General features: G+C 40.7%; 2 protein-coding genes across 4 annotated transcripts in view; one reads left to right on the forward strand and one right to left on the reverse strand.

Moving 5' to 3' along the window:
• The first annotated feature begins 11654 nt into the window (after positions 1-11654).
• The window catches only part of LOC129740445 (ATP-binding cassette subfamily C member 4-like), a 79997-nt gene continuing 71081 nt past the window's right edge, over positions 11655-20570 (forward strand). The window contains exon 1 of one of the 3 annotated variants that reach the window (XM_055732125.1): positions 11655-12374. The gene's annotated coding sequence lies outside the window, so the exon portion shown is untranslated. Of the gene's footprint in view, positions 12375-14664; positions 14797-20570 lie in introns of those variants that run through there. The other 2 variants (XM_055732137.1, XM_055732134.1) reach the window with 2 other exon arrangements.
• Positions 15278-18933, reverse strand: LOC129740473 (uncharacterized). Its single transcript, XM_055732157.1, has 2 exons — positions 15407-18933; positions 15278-15345 (listed from the first exon to the last, which is right to left on the reverse strand). Exon 1 carries the CDS (start codon positions 18888-18890, stop codon positions 16110-16112), a length of 2781 nt encoding a protein of 926 aa, XP_055588132.1. The 5' UTR covers positions 18891-18933; the 3' UTR covers positions 15278-15345; positions 15407-16109.

The raw sequence follows: 20570 nt of genomic DNA on the forward strand, positions 1-20570 counted from the left end.
TCATGGATGGAGCAAATCGATGTCTTGTTTTTGTTTGTGATCCGGAGTATGATATCGAGTATCGAGGCTTGTAAATGTTTATACTGTCTGTATTAAATACTAAATTGACTAACCGTGTTTCAGGTGAAATTCTAAGTAAGACTACCGGTTCCAAATTTGTGTTTAGTTTAGAAAAAAAAAATGCTTTCAGAAAATTTTCCCAAGCATTTGCAAGCTACCCGGGATACCTATTCAGTTGCGGAGCGCATAGCAAAAACCGGGCCACCCAGCATTTCGTGCACGAATCCGATCAAATGGACTGCGAATGCCGGCCCGACCGACCGAGAAAGAAAATTACGTGCTGGGTGTGCTGTGCAGCATGGTCTTCTGAAGCTCACTCCAATTTGCTCCCGATGGATGAAGCGCACAAATTTTCCTTTATTCGACGACGATGATGATGGCGGCGATGACTATGGTGAACATTTACACATTCATGGAACTAGCTAGCAAATTTGCTCGAAGAAAAAGGAGTAGTTGTGCCAAACTGTCTGGTCAACGGAGTCTTTACCCATGCAGAGGAAGAGGCCAACAGAATCGGCAAACCAAACAAAGCATCTTATATGCGTGGCTGCTAACTGAAGAACGTACATAACATTTTCTTGGCTTTCGGTAGTAGTTGAACGAAGAAAAACCAAAAAAAAAAACCGGTGGAAAATCCCCATCCCACCGCACTACTCATGGGTAGAGGAAAAAAAGCTGCATTGCGACATCCGTTCATCTACTTCACTTCTCGATACTGGTGGGTAGCTTGTTCTTGAATAAATTTTAAAGAAACTTGTACGGATGTTGTTTTGGTATAAGTTAGGAAGAACATGCACATTTGTTCCTATTGATTTCTGTTTAAACTATTATCCAAAACGCTTAGCTTATCCAGAATTTATAATCGATTTATATACATATGATTTGTTTATGTATTCTAAACTTATATATAAATAAACTCCAAATAGCCATCATTAGGTACGATTCCGACTTTAGAATATAAATAGATGTCACGTTCAGAGAGACGAAAAAACTTTTAAAACTTTGATTATAAGTAGCACGTCAAGATAAAATTAGGTAAATTTTAAAGAAACATTTGATAACCACTAAATTCCATCTATTTTCTTGGACAAATTCTGGAAACAATATGTTTAGCTTTTTTACATTTTTACATTTACAATATATTTAATAGTAAATCCCCGGTGAAATTCATATTTTTTGACACCAAATCAACCACAGCTCATGGTCAGAAGATAATATATGGCACCAGGCTTCACATTTTTCCAAGGTGCAAAAAATTTAGGAACTGATTTTTATATGTGCAATAACATGTAATTATATTTATCTGGCAGCTGTTGTTTTTTGAATAACTATTGAAAATAGATAAAAGTTCATTTCAAATTTTTTGCACTTTTCTGGCAAAACTGTAGGTTAGATTTTATTACAAAGATTTTTTCATAACGAACATCAAAATAACGTGAAATGGTGACACAAAGGTTCTAGATACAGATAGATACATGCAATTCTCTGACTTTTCCAATAATGAAGAGCTCTACAATATTTCAATTTTAGATTTTCGAGTAGGGTTACCAAAGTCACCCAGCAAAAAAGGACAATCATCTAGTAAGAGTTATATAGATCCAGATTATTGTTTTGGTTAAAAAATCAAAACTACCGAACCGATTTTCATAAACACTACCATTGTGAAATCGTCCAAATGACTGCTAAATATCAGATGCTTTTTAAAAATTTCAGTATTGAGTTTTATGGTCTTCAGAAAACTACCTTAAAGCCAAAAAGTCCATAAAAATGGGTGTTTTGCATCAAAGATAACTCATTTTGTTGAAGTCGTATTGAACATTTTTTTATTGTTATGAATTCAAATAGATTGAGAGCTCATATTGAAATAATAATAGTACTTGGGTTTACAGTCCACAGCTGGTTATTTGAATAGTTCATGAACAAGTTTCAATGATTTTATGACAAAATTTCAATGAATTCATCAAGGATCAAGGAATCAAGGCATTTTAATGAAAAACATTTCTATCTGTTCAATTACATCCTAATCCAACCGATAGTGATAAATGAATAATGAAAAGACTGATCGGGTGACCAATTCTAGTATTAAATCATGAAATTTCAACATATTGATGACCAAATCTTAGGTATATCGACTTTAACTTTAAGCTTTTTGTTACTCTTAGCACAACTTCTCTGAAATGTAAAATTTAATTCCTAAATAATATTTTAAGAATTCAAATTCGACAAATATAAAATCTGCACATTTAATCATTTTTTTTATGAAATACGGTTCAGCGAATTACTAAAATCTGTCGTCACTTCCATCTGTACCGTTGAGCCGTCAACACGTACGCCGGAGCATCGTATCGTTGCTGTGTACCTGCAGGAACATTTTATATTATTTATTTTATCTTTACCTGTATTTCAATCAGCACTTTTCAGTGCTAAAATTATTTTCATTTTCTTTTATTCATATTTTCTCTTTTCTTTCCAGCATGGGGAAGTCATCGGCCGGCTCAAGGGCCGGGCGTAAACGGATTGCCGAACCTAATTCAGGTCCATCGCCCAAAAAAGTTGAAATTTCCAATTCATTCGATGTCCTTCATAACATCGGTGATGAGGAAATATTCATATTTAATTCTGATAAGAGTACTAAGAAACCTTCTTCTTCTTATACTCTTAAAAACGAAAAGATTCCACCAATAACGGTCACGATTCCTGACTTCAATGCCTTTCGAAAAGAAATCGTCACTTCCGTCAAGGATGTGAAGATTTCTTTTCAGATCGGTCGAAGGGGAACTGCTCGTATATTGGTGGAATCTTTTAATGATTTTCAAAAAATTTTAACTTATTTGAATAATAAAAAACACCAATTTTTTACTTACGACACTAGAAGTGATCGTCCTTTTAAAGTTGTACTTCGGGGTCTCACCGGCGATCAGACACCGGATGAGATCACAACTGAATTAAATTCTTTGTTAGGTTTTTCTCCAATTCAAGTAATTCAAATGAGGAAAAGAACCAACACGAGTAATATCAGTAGTGTTGGTTTTGCTCCTGAACTTTATTTGATCCATTTTAAAAAGGATCAGGTTAATAATTTGAAAATTCTGGAAAAGGCTCGTCTTATGTTTCATTGTCGAGTAAAATTTGAACCTTTTCGTAAATCTACTACCAATTTTTTACAAAACATTACGCAATGTCGTCGTTGTCAAGCTTTTTGTCATGGCACTAAAAATTGTAGAATGAATGCCAGATGCATGTTTTGCGGCTCATTCGATCATGAAAAATCTAAATGCCTTTTTGGTGGTGATAAGCCAAAAACAGAATTTTTTAAGTGTGCGAATTGCGCAGGTAATCATTCCTCGAATTCTCTAGACTGTCCCGTTAGGGCAAAAATTGTTGCTTCTAGGAAAAATCCCAAAGTTTCCAGAAAAGTTTCTTCTCCTCCTTCCTCTTTTTCGTCTTCACACGTCGGGCCGGCAAACAACCTGCCTGTTCGCAGTCAGCCTCGGCCTACATTGGAATCACGGCTGGGTAATACCCGAAGTGATTTTAATGTTACCTGTGCTGATTCTGCGCCTCAGACTCGTTGTTTATCGTTCTCAGAGGTGGTTGAAAATGGGTTGCCCTCTTCAGGTTTAACTAATAAAATTGGGAAAAAACCAAGTCTCAACGTTCATGCGAAGGCTTGGGAAAATCCCCGAAATTCAAATACTTGTTCTTCTCCTTCATTTTCTGATCCTAACAATTTTGTTGATTTGGGTGAGATTACTGAGGAAAAATTAAAATTTTTGCATCAAAATTTAATGGAAATGATGCAACTTATGTTGAAAGCAAATTCAATGTTTGAAGCTTTCCAAACTTCTTTTAATTATGCTAACAAAATTATTATGACTTTACGATTCCCTCATGGATCCAAATAGATGTTTAAATATTATGAATTGGAACGCTAGATCTTTGCTGGCTAACCAAGACGAGTTCTTTTTATTTTTGAAAACTCAAAACATACATATTGCTGCCATCACTGAAACTTTTTTAAAGCCAGACAATAACTTGAAAAGCAATGCTTTCTTTAAAATTTTACGAAATGATCGACTTGATCGACAAGGTGGGGGTGTAGCTATTGTCGTCAATAGTCGTCTCAAATTTAGACTTCTTCCTTCTTTCAATACAAAAGTCTTAGAAACAATTGGAATTGAATTAGAAACTTCTATGGGGAAAATTATAATTGTTGCCGCATATTTGCCTTTGCAATGCAGCGGTGAACAGAAAAATTTTTTGAAGGGAGATTTACAAAAACTCACCAGAAATAAATCTAAATTTTTTATTATTGGTGACTTTAATGCCAAACACCGATCTTGGAATAATATTTTATCAAATTCTAATGGGAAAATTTTGTTTAATGATTGCTCTGCAGGTTATTATACTGTTGAATATCCTAATGGGCATACTTGTTTTTCTTCAATTAGAAATCCTTCCACAATTGATTTGGTTCTAACGGATTTAGGCGAGCATTGTAGTCAATTAGTTACTCATGCGGACCTCGATTCAGACCACCTTCCAGTAACTTTCTCTTTATCCCAAAGTCCCATTGAAAACCCTTTAAAATCAACTTTTATCTTTCAAAAGGCTAACTGGGAGCGATATATGAATTTTATTGAACGTAATTTAGATGTAAACGTTCCACTGAATTCAATAGAAGATATTGATTTGGCTGTAGAAAATTTGACAACTTCAATAGTCAATGCTAAAGCCGCCTCAATACCTAAAGTTAAACATAAATTTAATCAACCTTTAATTGATGATGATCTTCAGTTTTTGATACGACTGAAAAACATTCGTCGACGCCAATATCAACGTACTAGGGATCCTTATTTGAAATTTATTTATTGCGACCTTCAAAAAGAGATCAAACGTCGTTTAAATTTCATTCGTAATGAAAATTTTGCTAAAGCAGTAGAGGACATAAAACCCTACTCAAAGCCATTTTGGAAATTAACTAAAATTCTTAAAAAGCCCCAGAAGCCAATTCCTACTTTGAAAGATGGGGATAAACTTCTTTTAACTAATTCAGAAAAAGCTCAAAAATTAGACCAACAATTTGAGTCTGCTCATGATTTTAATGTAAACGTTGTTAGTCCAATTGATGCTCAAATTTCCCTAGAATTTGATGATATTCTTTCTAAGCAAAATGTGTTTGAAAGTTCTTCTGAGACAAATATTGATGAACTTAAATTGATTTTCAAAAAATTTAAAAATATGAAAGCTCCAGGGGAAGATGGGATTTTCTATATTCTTATTAAAAAGTTGCCTGAAAGCACTTTAAATTTTTTAGTTAAAATCTTCAACAAATGTTTTCGCTTGGCTTATTTTCCTAATAAATGGAAAAATGCCAAAGTAACTCCAATTTTAAAACCTGGAAAAAGTGCTTCAGAGCCTTCAAGTTATCGACCAATTAGTTTGCTTCCTTCTTTAAGTAAACTATTTGAAAGAGTTATTTTTAATAGAATGATGATTCACATTAATCAGAATTCTATTTTCCCTGATGAACAATTTGGTTTTCGTCGTGGACATTCTACTACACATCAACTTTTGAGTGTAACTAATATGATTAACGCTAGCAAATCTGAAGGTTATTCAACTGGTGTTGCTCTTCTTGATATTGAAAAAGCTTTTGACAGTGTTTGGCACAAAGGTTTAGTAGCTAAATTAGCTCGATTTGATTTTCCTGTATATCTCACCAAAATTATTCAAAATTATTTGACTAGCCGAACCTTACAAGCTTACTTGTCAAAATTCATGCTCTGACAGGATACCCATTAGAGCTGGTGTCCCTCAGGGTAGTATACTTGGGCCAATTTTATATAATATTTTTACTTCTGATCTTCCTGATGTACCAGAAGGAAAAGGTAGAAGATAATTTGCTGACGATACTTTGCTTTCAGCCAAAGGTCGAAATTTACGGGTGGTACGCAGTAGATTGCAACAAAATTTAAATTCTTTTTTGAATTACTTGAAAATGTGGAAAATTTCTCCTAACGCTTCCAAAACTCAACTTATTTTATTTCCCCATAAGCCAAGAGCAAATTTTTTAAAACCTAATGAAAATCATTCCATAACTTTTAATGGGGTTTCATTAGAATGGTCTGATCACGTGAAGTACTTGGGACTTACACTTGATCGGAATCTTACTTTTAAAAATCACATTGAAGATATTCAATCTAAATGTAATAAATACACTAAATCTCTTTATTCTCTCATCAACAGGAAATCCAGGTTGTGTCTGCGAAATAAGATGTTAATCTACAAACAGGTCTTTCGACCAGCGATAATGTATGCAGTTCCGATTTGGTCTAGCTGCTGCGCGACGAGGAAGAAGGCCATCCAGAGGATTCAGAACAAGGTTCTGAAAATGATTTTGCGGCTTCCACCTTGGCACAGCACCGAAGATCTTCATCGGATTGCGGGCATTGAATCGATCGGAGAGATGGCCAACAAAATTATCTCCAACTTCAGAGGCAAATCGATGCAGTCTTCCATCGCAGAGATTCGTTCTCTTTACAATTAAGTTAGTTTTTAGGATTTAGGATTAAGTTTATACATTTTTTTTTGCTCAACAGGATATTCTCCTATAAATCAAATTATTTATTGCTAAAGCAAATTTAAATCAAATAAACAATGTTTAAAATTAACTGTATCAAAGAGTTGAACTGATCATAATTGATCTGAACACTTTAATTTAACTTTAATAATGTAACTTAAATGTAATGATTAAAAGACTAATAAAGACATATTAAAAAAAAAAAAAAACTAAAATCTGTCGTAGTCTTATGAATATAAGCTAATTATACAGTTAAATAAACAATAGGTTTCAAGAAGAAAATCGTCAACTTCCGAGACTCATTCGAAGGCTCTCGATTTTCAACTCGTACGGCGGCAATTCAAACCACGGCGATTTTTCTACTTCCGTTACGACTCTAGCTACGACTCTTTATCAACATCCGTCTCATAAAGAGGTTTTTGTCACCTTCCAGGAAAACTTTTCCCACCGCCCTTCTTCTGGGGTTTTTCTTCAAACCCAATGCCCAGACAATGCAAAAAAGACGCGTGAGTAGTTTAAGCATTTTTTAGTGGTCGTATTCGACCATCCCTAAGTTACCCATTGCGCTTTAAGGACGCCCTCTCAATCCTAAATAGGTCAAGAAGCGTCGCTTACACTGAGGAAATCAAGATCTTCAAAGGATATGGAGTGGTGAAATAGAATTATTCTTTTATTCACTTTTCCAGTAAGGTCCCTTACATAGCTACACTCTACACTAGCGATTGCTGTTGTGCGCTGGCGACATTCGGTGGCCCAAGGTCGTCGACCGAAAAGTGTCCGGAAAAACTGAGAGAGATCGTTGCACATCTTTTCCCGCAGCATGGCCCGACGCAGTGGTTACTTACCCCGTACGACGCGGGTGCCCACGACATCGAGCCAGTAACGAACGAAGAACTTGTGGCTATCGCTAAGAAACTTGCGGTGAATAAGGCCCCTGGTCCGGATGGAATCCCAAATGCAGTGCTGAAGGTGGCGGTACAGACCATTCCGGATACCTTCAGAGTGGTGCTACAAAAGTGTCTCGACGAGGGATCTTTTCCCACTTCGTGGAAAACGGCGAAGTTGGAGCTACTACCGAAACCTGGGAAACCCCCAGGGCATCCATCATCATATAGACCCATTTGTCTGCTGGACACCCTTGGTAAGCTACTGGAGAGGATAATATTGAACAGACTTATTTTCTACACAGAAGGCGGAAGTGGACTGTCGGACAGACAGTTCGGTTTTCGGAAAGGGAGATCTACGGTGGACGCCATCCGTATGGTGACAGAGTGCGCGAAGCACGCATATAAAAAGAAGCGGACAGGTGTTCGTCACTGCGCCATTGTGACGATCGACGTTAAGAATGCCTTCAACAATGCCAGCTGGGAAGCGATTGCCAAAGCGCTTCACAGGATGCTTGTTCCCAATACTCTCTACAGGATAATAGGAAGCTTCTTCGAAAATCGAATCCTGACGTACGAAACCGAAACTGGGTTACGATCTACTGCCCTGACAGCGGGTGTTCCACAGGGTTCCATACTCGGACCTGTGCTTTGGAATGCCTTGTATAATGAGGTGTTAACGCTGAAACTACCAGCAGGCGTGCAGATAGTCGGATTTGCTGACGATATCGTGCTCATGATTACCGGCGAAACAATCGAGGAGGTAGAAAACCTTGCAACGGTGTCCGTAGAAAGGGTTGGCATCTGGATGGAGGGAGTTAAGCTTCAGATAGCTCACCATAAAACTGAAGTTCTGCTCGTGACCAATAAAACAGTTGTGCCGCACATGGAGATTACTGTTGGAGGGCACACGACATCTTCGAAACAGCAGCTGAAATACCTTGGAGTAATGGTCGACCATCGCTTAAGTTTTGGTGCGCATGTCAAATACTGTTGTGAAAGTGCATCGAAAGTCATAGATTCATTGGCCTGGATTATGCCGAACTGCCATGGTCCAAAGAGTAGCAAGAGACGTCTCCTTGCGAGCGTAGCACTGTCGAAACTACGATACGGAGGAGCGGCCTGGAGCTCCGCGATAGAGGTAGAGCGCAACAGATCCAAATTACGGAGCACACATCGGTTGATAGCCATGCGAGTTTCCTGTGCGTACAGGACCATATCAGCAGATGCAGCTTTTGTCATCGCGAGCATGATTCCCATTGACATAACTCTGGCGGAGGATATGGAATGTTACACAGCAAGAGCTGTTAGAGGAGTGCATAAAATTCAACGAGCAGCGTCAATGCTCAAGTGGCAGGAGCAATGGGACGCGTCGGACAACGCAAGATGGACGCATAGGCTAATCCCGAGACTTTCAGACTGGGTAAATCGGAAGTATGAAGAGGTCAACTTCTACCTGACGCAGTTCCTTTCGGGTCATGGGTGCTTTAAGCAATACCTTCATCGGTTTAAGCTTATCAGCTCGCCTTATTGCTCGGAATGCGTAGAGATGGAGGAATCGGCAGAACATGCTATCTTTGTCTGCCCCGGGTTCAATTCAAAGGCGTCAACAACTTCAAAATTTGAACGCTGAAAACATAGTGAGTGAAATGTGTCGCGACGAGCAGTCGTGGCGTGCTATAGTCGACGAAATCTCGCAAATCATGCGCGATCTGATAAGAATCAGGAAAGATGATGAACGGAGAGAGCGAGATAGTCAACCAAATTTGACAAGCTAATGGAAGGTCTTGCGCCTCGTATGACACTTCAATTCAAAAGCAACGCGATCTTAGGGCGCGGTATAACCCTTATCTGGACTCATACGTGTGGTGGGACTTAAGAGGTCTCACGTACTCAGCTACGATCTTCCCTGCAGAAAAAGGAAGCGGAGATACTATTCGGGGTGGTCGTGTCGGGATTCTAGCTTGGTAGTTTCTCAATCGGCCATGCCTTGGTGGTTAGAAATCCTGCGGAAGTGGTTGCTGTGACGGGCGCGAGTTACTTCGAAAGCGTTAACTAACCAGCACACGTTTCGAGGTCCTCGGGATAGTGGATGCTGTGACGGGCGTGAGTTATTATGAAAGCGTTACCTAACCGGCACACGTTTCGAGGTCTTCCGTACCAATCTGAAGTTGGCGATGGAGGAAAAGGAGAAGGAAAAAAAAGATAAAGCAGAACGATGATCAAGGAGAAATTGAGGAAAAATTGAGAAAGAGGAAAAGGGTGAGATGTATAAGTGCATGAGCACAGCCTACCCCTTGATGTAGTATCATAGGGTGAAACCAAGGGGCACATCTGGTTTGAAGTCAAATTTCCATCTTGTAAAAAAAAAAACTAGCGATTGCTACGCGAAATGCTAATCGTGGGTTTCAACACCTCCCCTCAATTTGCAAATTGGGAATGTTGAAAAGCATCGTCGACTGTCAAGCTTTCCGCAACATCAAAACTTCTTCCAGCCGTCGGAAATCAGCAGACGCATGATAACCACAGAAAAGCTGTATATCGCAAGATGAACTCTTTTAGCGAACTACTCCTTCCAATCTTAATCTGATATGAATCATCCGCACAGGATGAAAATTCCAGAAAAAGGAAAGAAAAAAAAACGGTAGAAGTCGTTGTCCAGAGTTGCTGGTGACGTGAAGCTGGCTACAGACCGTAGCCTAAACAACTTTCCTCAAAGTGCCAGAGGAAGGTTGCCCCTCCCAGCAGTTGAATAAGAGCTCACGCATGCTGACCACAGCGTTTACGAGGATGACTCTCTCGGTGATCAGCTGCATCCAATCACCGTTCCTGGCTAAACCACCAGCTCGAACGTTCGATCTCTGCACTGACCAAACCTGGTTTCGTACCTCTCTCGGACCCTACCTTCCCGGCTTCGATTTCCAGCGACACCTTCTGGTGGAGCTGAACCATCTCATGGACTCTAATCTAGCGATCTTTAGCGTTGGCTCGTATCTGCGCTGGCTGGTCCCTCTGCGAAGGTTGGCTCCCCTGGTTGGCAGATTCTCAGTCTTTGCTCTCCGGAGAAATCCTCATACAAGCAAGTGGACACAAATCTAATAAATAAAATTGTCGTGTAACGGTGTTCGTATGACTTCTCCTTCAAAATGGCCCAACCGAATCTCAAGAAATCATTTTTTGAATATTCTTGGGGCATGACAATGCCATTTTTTATCTTTATTTTTCAATTTCTTGATCATGCTCAAAATTTCGAACTTCTCTTAATTAAAGTGTCTCCACTTTCCAGGAAAAATATAAAAAAAAGTAGTGACAATAACTTTTCCGATTTTTGGCCACCTTACCTACCACAGTGCATAGCTTCACTCTACATTAGCGATTGCTAGTTCCACCAGCAATCGTCAATACGTAAATTGCCAATCGTGGGTTTCAGCAAACCCATTTGGAATATCGTTGAGTTGAGAAGCTGAATACTTTAAGATCTACAAGCCCGCCATGAACACATAACAATACCTTAATCCGAAAAAACCTTCGAAGAATACATGTTAATTCAACGAATGATGACTTGATCTAAGGCAGTCAGTAGAATGACGGTCGCCATTGATCAAAAGTCGCGATTACGAATCTACAGACAGACGAACGACGCCGCCGCCGCCGACGTCTATCGTCGCGGAGTGACGTATCGCTTGTTTCTCACATTCGCCTATGCCAGTAGCTAGTAGCCCGTAAGCAAGAAATCACAAATTAATGTATTTAGGTACGAGCACCCGTTGTAGTTCTGAAAGGGAACAGCAGTCCCTAAATCAGCTGTTGGTTTCGTATTTATTACGATTATTACTTATTTGTCACCCCGACTGCCCTGCCACCATGAGGGTGAGAACTTTTCGGCACATTTAATTCTCCCACTGTTCATGTTTAGTCCGAAAGAGCAAGCTCGTTTCTCGGAGGGGTTTTTTTTGGTTGCTACTTCTCTGTTTGGTGAGTGGTGATGATCAGTCAGCCCCTGGCTCCTAGCTAGCGGCAAGAGGCGCCAGTTAGTGGCTTGTGTTTGGATGCATTTTTTTAGGGGCATGTAAGATGGTTTCTGGGTGAGAGGGAGAGCGCTAAGACATTAGCTAGCGGCCGCTATTTACACAAAGCGGTGGTTAGTTGCGATTAATAATCGAAGGCGATTCCGCGTGTTTTCCGCGAGTACGAGGTACGGGGATAAGTGTTTGTCCGCGTGGCGACAGGAATCTGCGCGTAATCTCAATCAACAAACCCTCAAACACCGAAAGTGTCTCGTTATCATTTACGGTTTATCTCGAGTCAGTTGCTGCATCGGGGCGTTTTAAGGGAACCTTAAATCTATTGGCTCGTCAGAGCTGGACAGGATTGTTATCAACTTATTACAGCCAGACGGAACCAGTGAGACTATTTAATCATAAGATAGTAACCAGTGTCAGTCTCAGAAGATTGAAAAGTGCATCGTTCCCTCTCTACCAAAAAAAAAAAAACACACAAAAGTTGTTGTTCCAAAACACAAACTTTCAAGATTAATTGACTAAATTGATAGCAGCACGAGTGATGAAACGCTTTCCAATTAAGATCAATAGAACTGCTATACAAAGTTAATTGTCGTGCCGTTTGTCGTTTGATTTCGAAAGTTTTTACGAGTGTTGAAATATTTCCAAATTTGAATAACCAAACTGCAAGTTCGGCACTAGTTCGCGGAAACATTTGTTCGTGTCCAGAAAATAAGTGATCGAGGGATGTCGTTTGTGATCTAACGACTTTAAAAAAAAACGCCAGTTTTGCCGGCTTATCAATTGTTTGAACCGTGTGAAGGTTAGAGAGCCGGTGATAGTGAGGTGTGTGCTTGTGCAGTACATTATCAATACAAATGACGTAATTTTTTTTGCGCCAGTATGTCTGGGAAGTTATAGTGAAAACCAAAATATTACAAAAAGAGTACTTCAAAAATAAGAAACAAAATGCACGTGCAACGTCGTTTCGGAGGTCAATGAACGTGCCTTGCGTTGAGTCTCGTAGAATGACGAGCAAAAGATTTGCGAGCGATGTGGGTGTTTGGCAACGTTAGAACAATATGGTTACGCTACTTAACTATAAGCGTCGAACTGCTGCTAGCGTTTATTTCATTCACAACGGAAAGGTGAAGCCGATCGATTCGATTGGTACATCGACACGATTGTTGTGGTTATAAGCAACTTTCACTTATCATGACGGCGCTAGTGCAGACTAAATTAAAATTACCTTTATGAATTTTCAACTGATGCACAGAAATTTAACATAATCTCAATCGTCTTGACAAATCGTCTTCATGCCGACAGCTGAAATTGTCGAAGCTATCTAACTCTAACGAACTAGAAACCAAACTCAACCAAACCGTCCCTTGATCCGAACCACTTGGAGTTTGGGTTGTTTGCAATTTCATATATCAAGTAGCGTGAAGTCAAGTGGATAAATTAGTCGATCAACATTGTAATGTGACAACCAATAAATTATCTAACACGTTACCACGCAGATACTGGACATTTGTCAATCTCAAGAGGGTAATTAGATGTAGACCACGCTGTGAAGTGATTGACGAGTATCGATGAATTTAAGGAATTTAGTTAACGATGTCTAGTTTAATCAAAACAACTTGCCGCAAGTCCAACTGACTTATTAAGCTAAGAAATGTTGGCAAGATTACAACTTTCTTCTATCTCACTTAAAAAAAACAGCGAACCGTCTGAATTGGAGAATATAAGAGCTATTTCAAAGCAAATGTTCACATGTGAAAAATTGTTGGGCTCTTAAGTACCTATGCACAATTTTAGAAGATTGCAACTTCTCATTCAAGGCCGAATAAAGCCTTCGGGGGCCGGAGCAATTTTTATAGAGGGGCTACAATTTTATTCTTTTCCTTATTGATATATTATTAGCAATTTGATAAAACAGTATTTTTTGATGAAAATACAAGTAATAGTTCTACTACACAATGCTTTCTGATAGGTGAATAACAAATGAAATAAATTTCATTTAAAAACCCATGTAAAGCCGAAAGTAAGAACTGTTTTCGAACAAAATGCTACATTTTTATTTGTGAATTTTTAAACGAATGGATGAAAATTGATAAAATTTTCAGTGATACTACCTAGTAATATAATGCTGACATGTGCAAAATTTTGTGGCGATCTGTCAAGTAGTTTTTGAGATAGCGTCTAGGGGAAAGGTTTCCAAAATGGGCCTATCGGGTTAAATGACCCTACGGCTGTTTGATGAAATGGCTGACTAGACAGCTTATCTGACCAATGCATTTTGAGGGTAATACGCTTAGAACATAAGGCAAGAAAGAATTTTATGAATTTACTAACTCAAAAAAATTTAAAAAATCATACAAAGTTTTGATACATTTTGATGAAATATTTCGACTTTTAAAAATTATACGTTAAAAAGGTTAAAACAAAAACTAGGATGGTTTTTGTTTCTCACTCAAATGAACTTAAGAAATAAAACATATTTCAGCTTTTGTGGAGGTTTAATAATGATTATATAGTGGAATAATAGAGTGTTTTTGTATGCCCCCATCATGTTTGTAAAATGCTTCTATCCTAAAATAACAGGTTAAACATGATAAATAAATGATTTTTATCATTGAACCTTTAAATCTAAGCTCTGAATAACATCTTAAAAGAGAATTGAAGATCTAAAATCAGATTTGATAAAGTTTTTCTCATGGATGAACTGCCTCCATTGTATGGCAACCCTTACTTTTGTTTTATTCCATAAAATTGTAATATACATAGATTTTTATAAAATTCCAACTTTGTCGTACGGAAATTATTACTTTCTAGCAGTTTCAATGAAATTATACGGAAATATTGCCCAAAAACAGAAATTTTGTACAAAACATAAATAGGCGCATTTAGCCCGCACGGTTTGAGGTTCGGCATTTTAGACAACACTTATAATAAAATCGTTTTCTTGGAAACAGAAGAAAATTTTAACATAAAAATTACTCCAATGTATATAAAACTGATGCCTGCACACGTGTATATAGTTTTTGTACACATATTCGATGTGATATTTGATTAAATCAGTGTTCTACTTAAAAGGCGCATATAGCCCGCTCCTCCCCTAATGAATAAATTCATTGAACAAAATATTTGGGCAGGGTCGTAAAAAATCTAGGAAAGCCCCATTGATAGATCCCAAAACAGCTGGAAATCAACTATGCGATCAAAATTCATGAGGTGAATCGTTCTGGAAGTCCTGAAGGATCTAACAGTGAGTTAAAATTTGAATAAAAGTAAGAATGATTAATTTCACAAAGTTATAGGAATTGAGGGGTTTAACGAAGCGCAATCCGAATCTTTCAATTGGGGAAGTGGTGAAGCAGGTCAATTTTGCTGTCCGATTCGCCCAAAAAACAAAAAAAAACTGGCCAATCATCGCGTCTTAATGATAAGAAAGCTGTCCATCGATAGAATAAACAAAATACGGTGGTTAAATCGTGCGCGAAATGGTAGACCCGTTAGCGGGGTGAAACTTTGAAAAATTTCGTGTAGGAAATCGATACAAACTTTCTAGCGGATACCTGGCGAATCTCCTGTCAGTAATTTTTTTTTATTGAAAAATCACGCCCAAATGTCCCAGAGAAAAATGATAGCAAATGTTTGAAAAAAAAACTATATGCAGTTCTAAATTTGGCTGACGATCTGTGGAAGATGCAAATCGATGATACATAACGATTGGCAAACTAAACAGCCTGTTCCGAGTTGTATGTAGGGGAGGAGGGGAAAAGGACACCGGTCTTGATAGCAAAGCAGCTTCAAGCTGTAATTTATTGAGTTTTGGTTAGATGACATAATTTTAGTTTTATAGTAATTTGACTTACAAAATCAGTGTTTCGAGTCGATTTCCCTACAACCGGAACGATTCTAGGCAAAGCTGACCAAGGCTGCTGATAGTGTTACACGGCTTGATAGAGCAAAGTTCTCGGAACTTGGCTGGAGGAGCCGGAACTATTCACGAGCTGTTACTCGGACGCGGCTTGAGAAGGCTAAGTTCGATAAACTTGGCTGGATGAGCCGAAACGATTCACGAGCTGTTACTCGGATGCGGCTTGAGAAGGCTAAGTTCTATGAACTAGGCTGGAAGAGCCGGAACAATAGTCGAGCTAGAAAGCGCTGGATGGAACACGTTGTTGTTTAGCACAGTACTATGCTCTACACTGGGCCGGATGAATCCGAAAAGGTCTCACTGAAAACTAGCTGTTTACGTGCCACTGTCTGGTTATCGTTCGTTTGTTTCACTGCACTTGGTTCGGCAATAGTTTTAGCTTAGGTTAGGTAGTTTTTTTCAATTGTAGTTTAAATAGGTAGATATAGTTTTAATCACGAAGAATAGAAATAAAGCTATCTGTTTGACTCTTCTTGAATGGGTGGTGTAAGTTTTTTCCCGGAACTCGTAGCTGTCAAACGGGAAAGCGTCGCGGCTGGCCGCTGAACTGCAGTTTAGTATTTGGCGTCGAAAATGTCGCGCCGCTTCAAAGTTGGCAGTGCTCCCAGTTGCCAACAGCCTCCCCCCCGTAACACTGGTCAGGATGATCCCGGGTTACCCTTAGTCGCAACTTCAAATACAGCTAACTTTGAGACCTCACCCCCAACGTCAAGTACAGCTAGCTTGGAGACCGATTGCCTAGTGAGCCCCCTATGAGTTTGAACAATCGCCTTTCTTACACGCCCATCTTGCCCTGGAATTACCTCATTAACACGTCCGCGGACCCAACCATTTCTTCTAGCCTCATCCACAATGATCACCAAGTCTCCTACGCAAATCGGTCGAGTTTCACTCTGCCATTTTGTACGCCGAGTCAAATCCGGCAAGTATTCACGAATCCATCGACGCCAGAAAGTGTCCGCTTGAGTTTGTATTTGGTGCCAAGTATTTTTCAGCGCCAATTTTTCGTCTACCTGCTCCACAGTCGGCTGCTTGATACCGTTGGAGCTTCCGATTAACAGATGGTTAGGAGTAAGAGCTTCTTGTTCCGCTGCCTCAATCGGGAGGTACGTAAGCGGTCTGGAATTCACTATTCCTTCAGCCTCGACTGCTAGAGTCCACAGACCCTCATCGCTCAGTTTTCGACACGCGCTCACGCTCGTCTCCATCGCCTTCTTCACCGAACGAACCATGCGCTCCCAAGCGCCGCCCATGTGTGGTGTGCCGGGTGGTATAAACACCCATTTCGTTGCAGTATTGGTGAACGTAGATGCCAGCCCTTCTTCGATGTTGGACACTTGTTGCTGCAGCACGTTATCGGCTCCCCGGAAGTTGGTGCCGTTGTCTGAATAGAATTCTAGTGGTGATCCTCGCCTACCAACAAACCTCCGAACCGCCATAATACACGACTCCGTACTTAGGTTGAATACTACTTCGACGTGGACAGCGCGCACTGTTAAACAGGTGAAGAGCGCGATCCAGCGTTTAACCGAGCTCCTACCCACTTTAACCTGGAGTGGACCAAACAAATCCAACCCAACGAAAGTGAATGGTCGTGTGCACGTTGCTAACCTCGCCGCTGGTAAAGGAGCCATCCTTGGAATTTGAGGTCGAGCGTTGTTGATTTTACAGTACTGACAACGCTTCACGATCTGCTTCACACGGGATCGTATTTGTGGGATATGGTAAACCTGACGTAATTCGTTCACCACGGTCTCGAAATTAGCGTGATGGAACTTACGGTGATAAAAATCGATGATCAAATCGCTGACACGGTGTTGTTTCGCGAGAATCACTGGATACTTGATGCAGTTGTCCACATTAACCGCCGCTCCAATCCGCCCGTCGACTCGCAGAACTTGGTGCTCGTCCAGGTAAGGTGACAACTTATACAGTTTGCTGCCTTTTCCTACGGTGACCTGTTTCTTATTCGGCTCGCTGATTTGTGCCAGTAGTTGGTGAACTTCGTCTGGAAAAGCTTCTCGTTGAACCATTCGGAAAAGGTAATCTTCGGCAAGCCTCAACTCGGATTGCGTGGGATACAAACTACTGATCTTGCAACGTGTTTTCTTGCAGTTGTTGAAATATCGGAATACGTAGGCCATTGCTCTGGTCAGTCTCTCCCACTTAGAAAATCTGGATACATCAACCAGCGGATCTGGAATTTCTAGGCTTTGATGGACCCCACACATTTTTTGTTCTTCTACAGTTGGTTGTATTGACTTGGGACGCGGCCACTCTGCCTCTTCCTCTTTCAAGAATTCCGGTCCGTTGAACCATGGACCATCCACATCCAGTTGGCCACCTTGTCCCCATTTTGTGGCCAGGTCAGCAACGTTCATCTTCGTTGAGATCCATCGCCAATCAGCGATAGAAGTGGTAGATAATATTTCAGATACTCGACATGCCACAAACGACGAATATCTTCGATGGTCCGAGCGTATCCAGGCTAGTACTGTACTCGAATCCGACCAAAATACCGTACGATGTATTTGCAATGTATGGCCTTCTTTAATAAACGTTTCTAGTCGCGCAGCTAATACAGCAGCTTGGAGTTCAAGCCGGGGAATCGACCAATGTCGTAGAGGAGCTACCTTCGTCTTTGACGCAACTAAAGTGCACTTATATTCCTTGCTATTGATGGAAATACGAAAATACGCTACGGCTGCGTAAGCATCTTCGCTTGCATCGGCAAATATATGCAGTTCAAGATTATTGTAGAGTGTTTCAGTAGCATCTAGATAGTAGCATCTTGGAACCTGGAGGTCTGCTATAAGTGGGAACTGATCTATCCATCTTGTCCATTTTTCGAATACTTGGTCGTTGATTTCTTCATCCCATTGAGTACCGGCTCTCCAAATATCTTGGAGAAGTATTTTGCCTTGAACGACAAAGGCCGCTAGAAGACCGAGAGGGTCGAATACACTCATTAAGCACTTCAGTACTTGTCGTTTCGTTGGCCGCATTCTGTTTGAAATAATGTCGTTTATTTGTGGCTGAAAGTTGGTGGAATATGCCAGAGTATCTTCATTGGGAAGCCAGTGCATTCCAAGAACCCTCTCGATGATGCCGTGCTGTGTGTTTAGTTCTTTGGGATTAGGATCTGTTGCCTCTCCAAGTCCTTGGAGTATTTTCACGCTATTGGATCTCCAACCACGAATGTTGAAGCCTCCTCGCGCGTGAATGGCCTTGACTTCTCGAGCAACTCGTTGAGCTTCTTCCTCTGTCCCAAAGCTATCGACGTAGTCGTCCACGTAATGGCAGTCGATGATTCCTTCAACAGCTCGAGGATAGACATCCGCAAACTCTCGTGCGTTCTTATTCTTTATGAATTGAGCAGATGCTGGGGAGCAAGTTGAACCGAAAGTGGCCACCTGCATAACAAAAACGTCGAAAACTTTATTTGGATTGGTCCGCCAGAGAAAACGCTGAGCTTGCTGATCTTCGGGACGAATGCGGATTTGGTGGAACATCTCGGATATATCACCAGAGACTGCCACAGCATATTGTCGGAAACGGAAGAGGACCCAGGGTAGTGTTGTTAGTTGATCTGGCCCTTTCAAAAGCATGCTGTTCAACGAGACACCTTTAACCGTAGCAGCTGCGTCCCACACCATGCGAATCTTCTCCGGCTTTTTGGGGTTTACTACAACGCCGAGTGGTAGGTACCAGGTTTTCCGAGGATCTGAGTTTCTGATTTCACCTTCGGTGGCGAGACGGGCATATCCTTTCATCTGGTATTCTTCTATTTGCTTAGTAACGTTTTCCATCATCTTTGGGTTTCGTTTAAGCTTACGTTCTAAACACTCGAAACGTTTTTCAGCCATAAAACGGCTGTCAGGAAACTCATAATAATCGGACTTCCAAAGTAAGGCAGTTTGGAATCTATCACCTTGGCGACTTGTGTGCTCTTCAAGGATTCTCTTGGCCCGTTTATCGTTCTCAGATTCTAGAATGGCTGTCCCGGTTATCCCCACGTCTTCTAAAGCAAAATAGTTCCGAACAGCAGTGTGCAATGCATCATCACCAGAGCAACTACAACGGTGCACGTACAAAGATGTATCTTGATATCCTGTTCCTCCGTAGACACACCATCCCAACCTTGTTTTAGTAGCTATTGGGTCTTGCGGCTGACCTTCTTTTGTACGAAGCGGAACGGTCAAATGAAGGTTGTTAACCCTTATCAAAACACGAGGAATTGCATTCCTGTAGCTCGCTATCGGAAGTCCTCGTAGATGCCGAAATGAAGCCGACAATGTACCAAAGTCTAGTGTTTGTGGGGTAAGAGCTAATTCTTTGACTGTGCGAGTATCTTGTAGTTTATGATGCCGTTGATCGGTTCCGGATATCTGAAGCTCAATCACCTTGGAGCCATGTTCCGTTCTCGTCTTATTGCCCGTCCATTTCAAACAGAGTGTTCGTGGTTGTCCTTGCAAACCGAGTTCATCAACCAGTTTTTCTTCGATAAGCGTGAGTGATGAACCATCATCCAGGAAAGCGAAAGTGTCAATTTTCAGATTTCCCTTACCGTGTAATGTGACCGGCACAAAGCGAAGCAGGCAAACTTGAGGAAAACTTCGATGCACGTGGATGTCGGCGGGCGGACTGGGTTCGAAAGCGGATGGTCCACGACCATTGGAGTTGGACTGATGATCGTTTGAACGTACTGAAGATTCGCCTGCATTATTCTGCATCTGCTGACCCCCGATGGAATGGAGAAGAGGGTGGTGGCGGACTGTACAACCATTAACATTGCAATATCCACTCAAACGACAAGGTCGGTGGCCGTGGAAATTCAGGCAATTGCGGCATAGTCTTTCTTGCTCCACGACTCGCCTGCGTCCTTCAAGGGTGAGCGCTTTGAATTCGTCGCATTCCTTCAGTTGGTGGTTCCGGCTGCACATGCTACATCTCCTCTCTCTGTGGTTACTGGCTGGGTGACTGCTCTCGGTATGCGCGTGTAAAGCTCCTCGCTTTGGCCGAGTCCGTTCCTCAAACCGACTGGGTACAACACATATTTTCGAAGAAGTAACTTTGCTTGCTCGTTTCATTAACATTTT

The sequence above is a fragment of the Uranotaenia lowii genome, chromosome 1, assembly GCF_029784155.1.
Source record: "Uranotaenia lowii strain MFRU-FL chromosome 1, ASM2978415v1, whole genome shotgun sequence".
Lineage (NCBI taxonomy): Eukaryota > Metazoa > Arthropoda > Insecta > Diptera > Culicidae > Uranotaenia > Uranotaenia lowii.

Coding starts and splice junctions, on each gene's coding strand:
- LOC129740473 (XM_055732157.1), bottom strand. CDS start 18,890: ATGCAGGTGGCCACTTTCGGTTCAACTTGCTCCCCAGCATCTGCTCAA.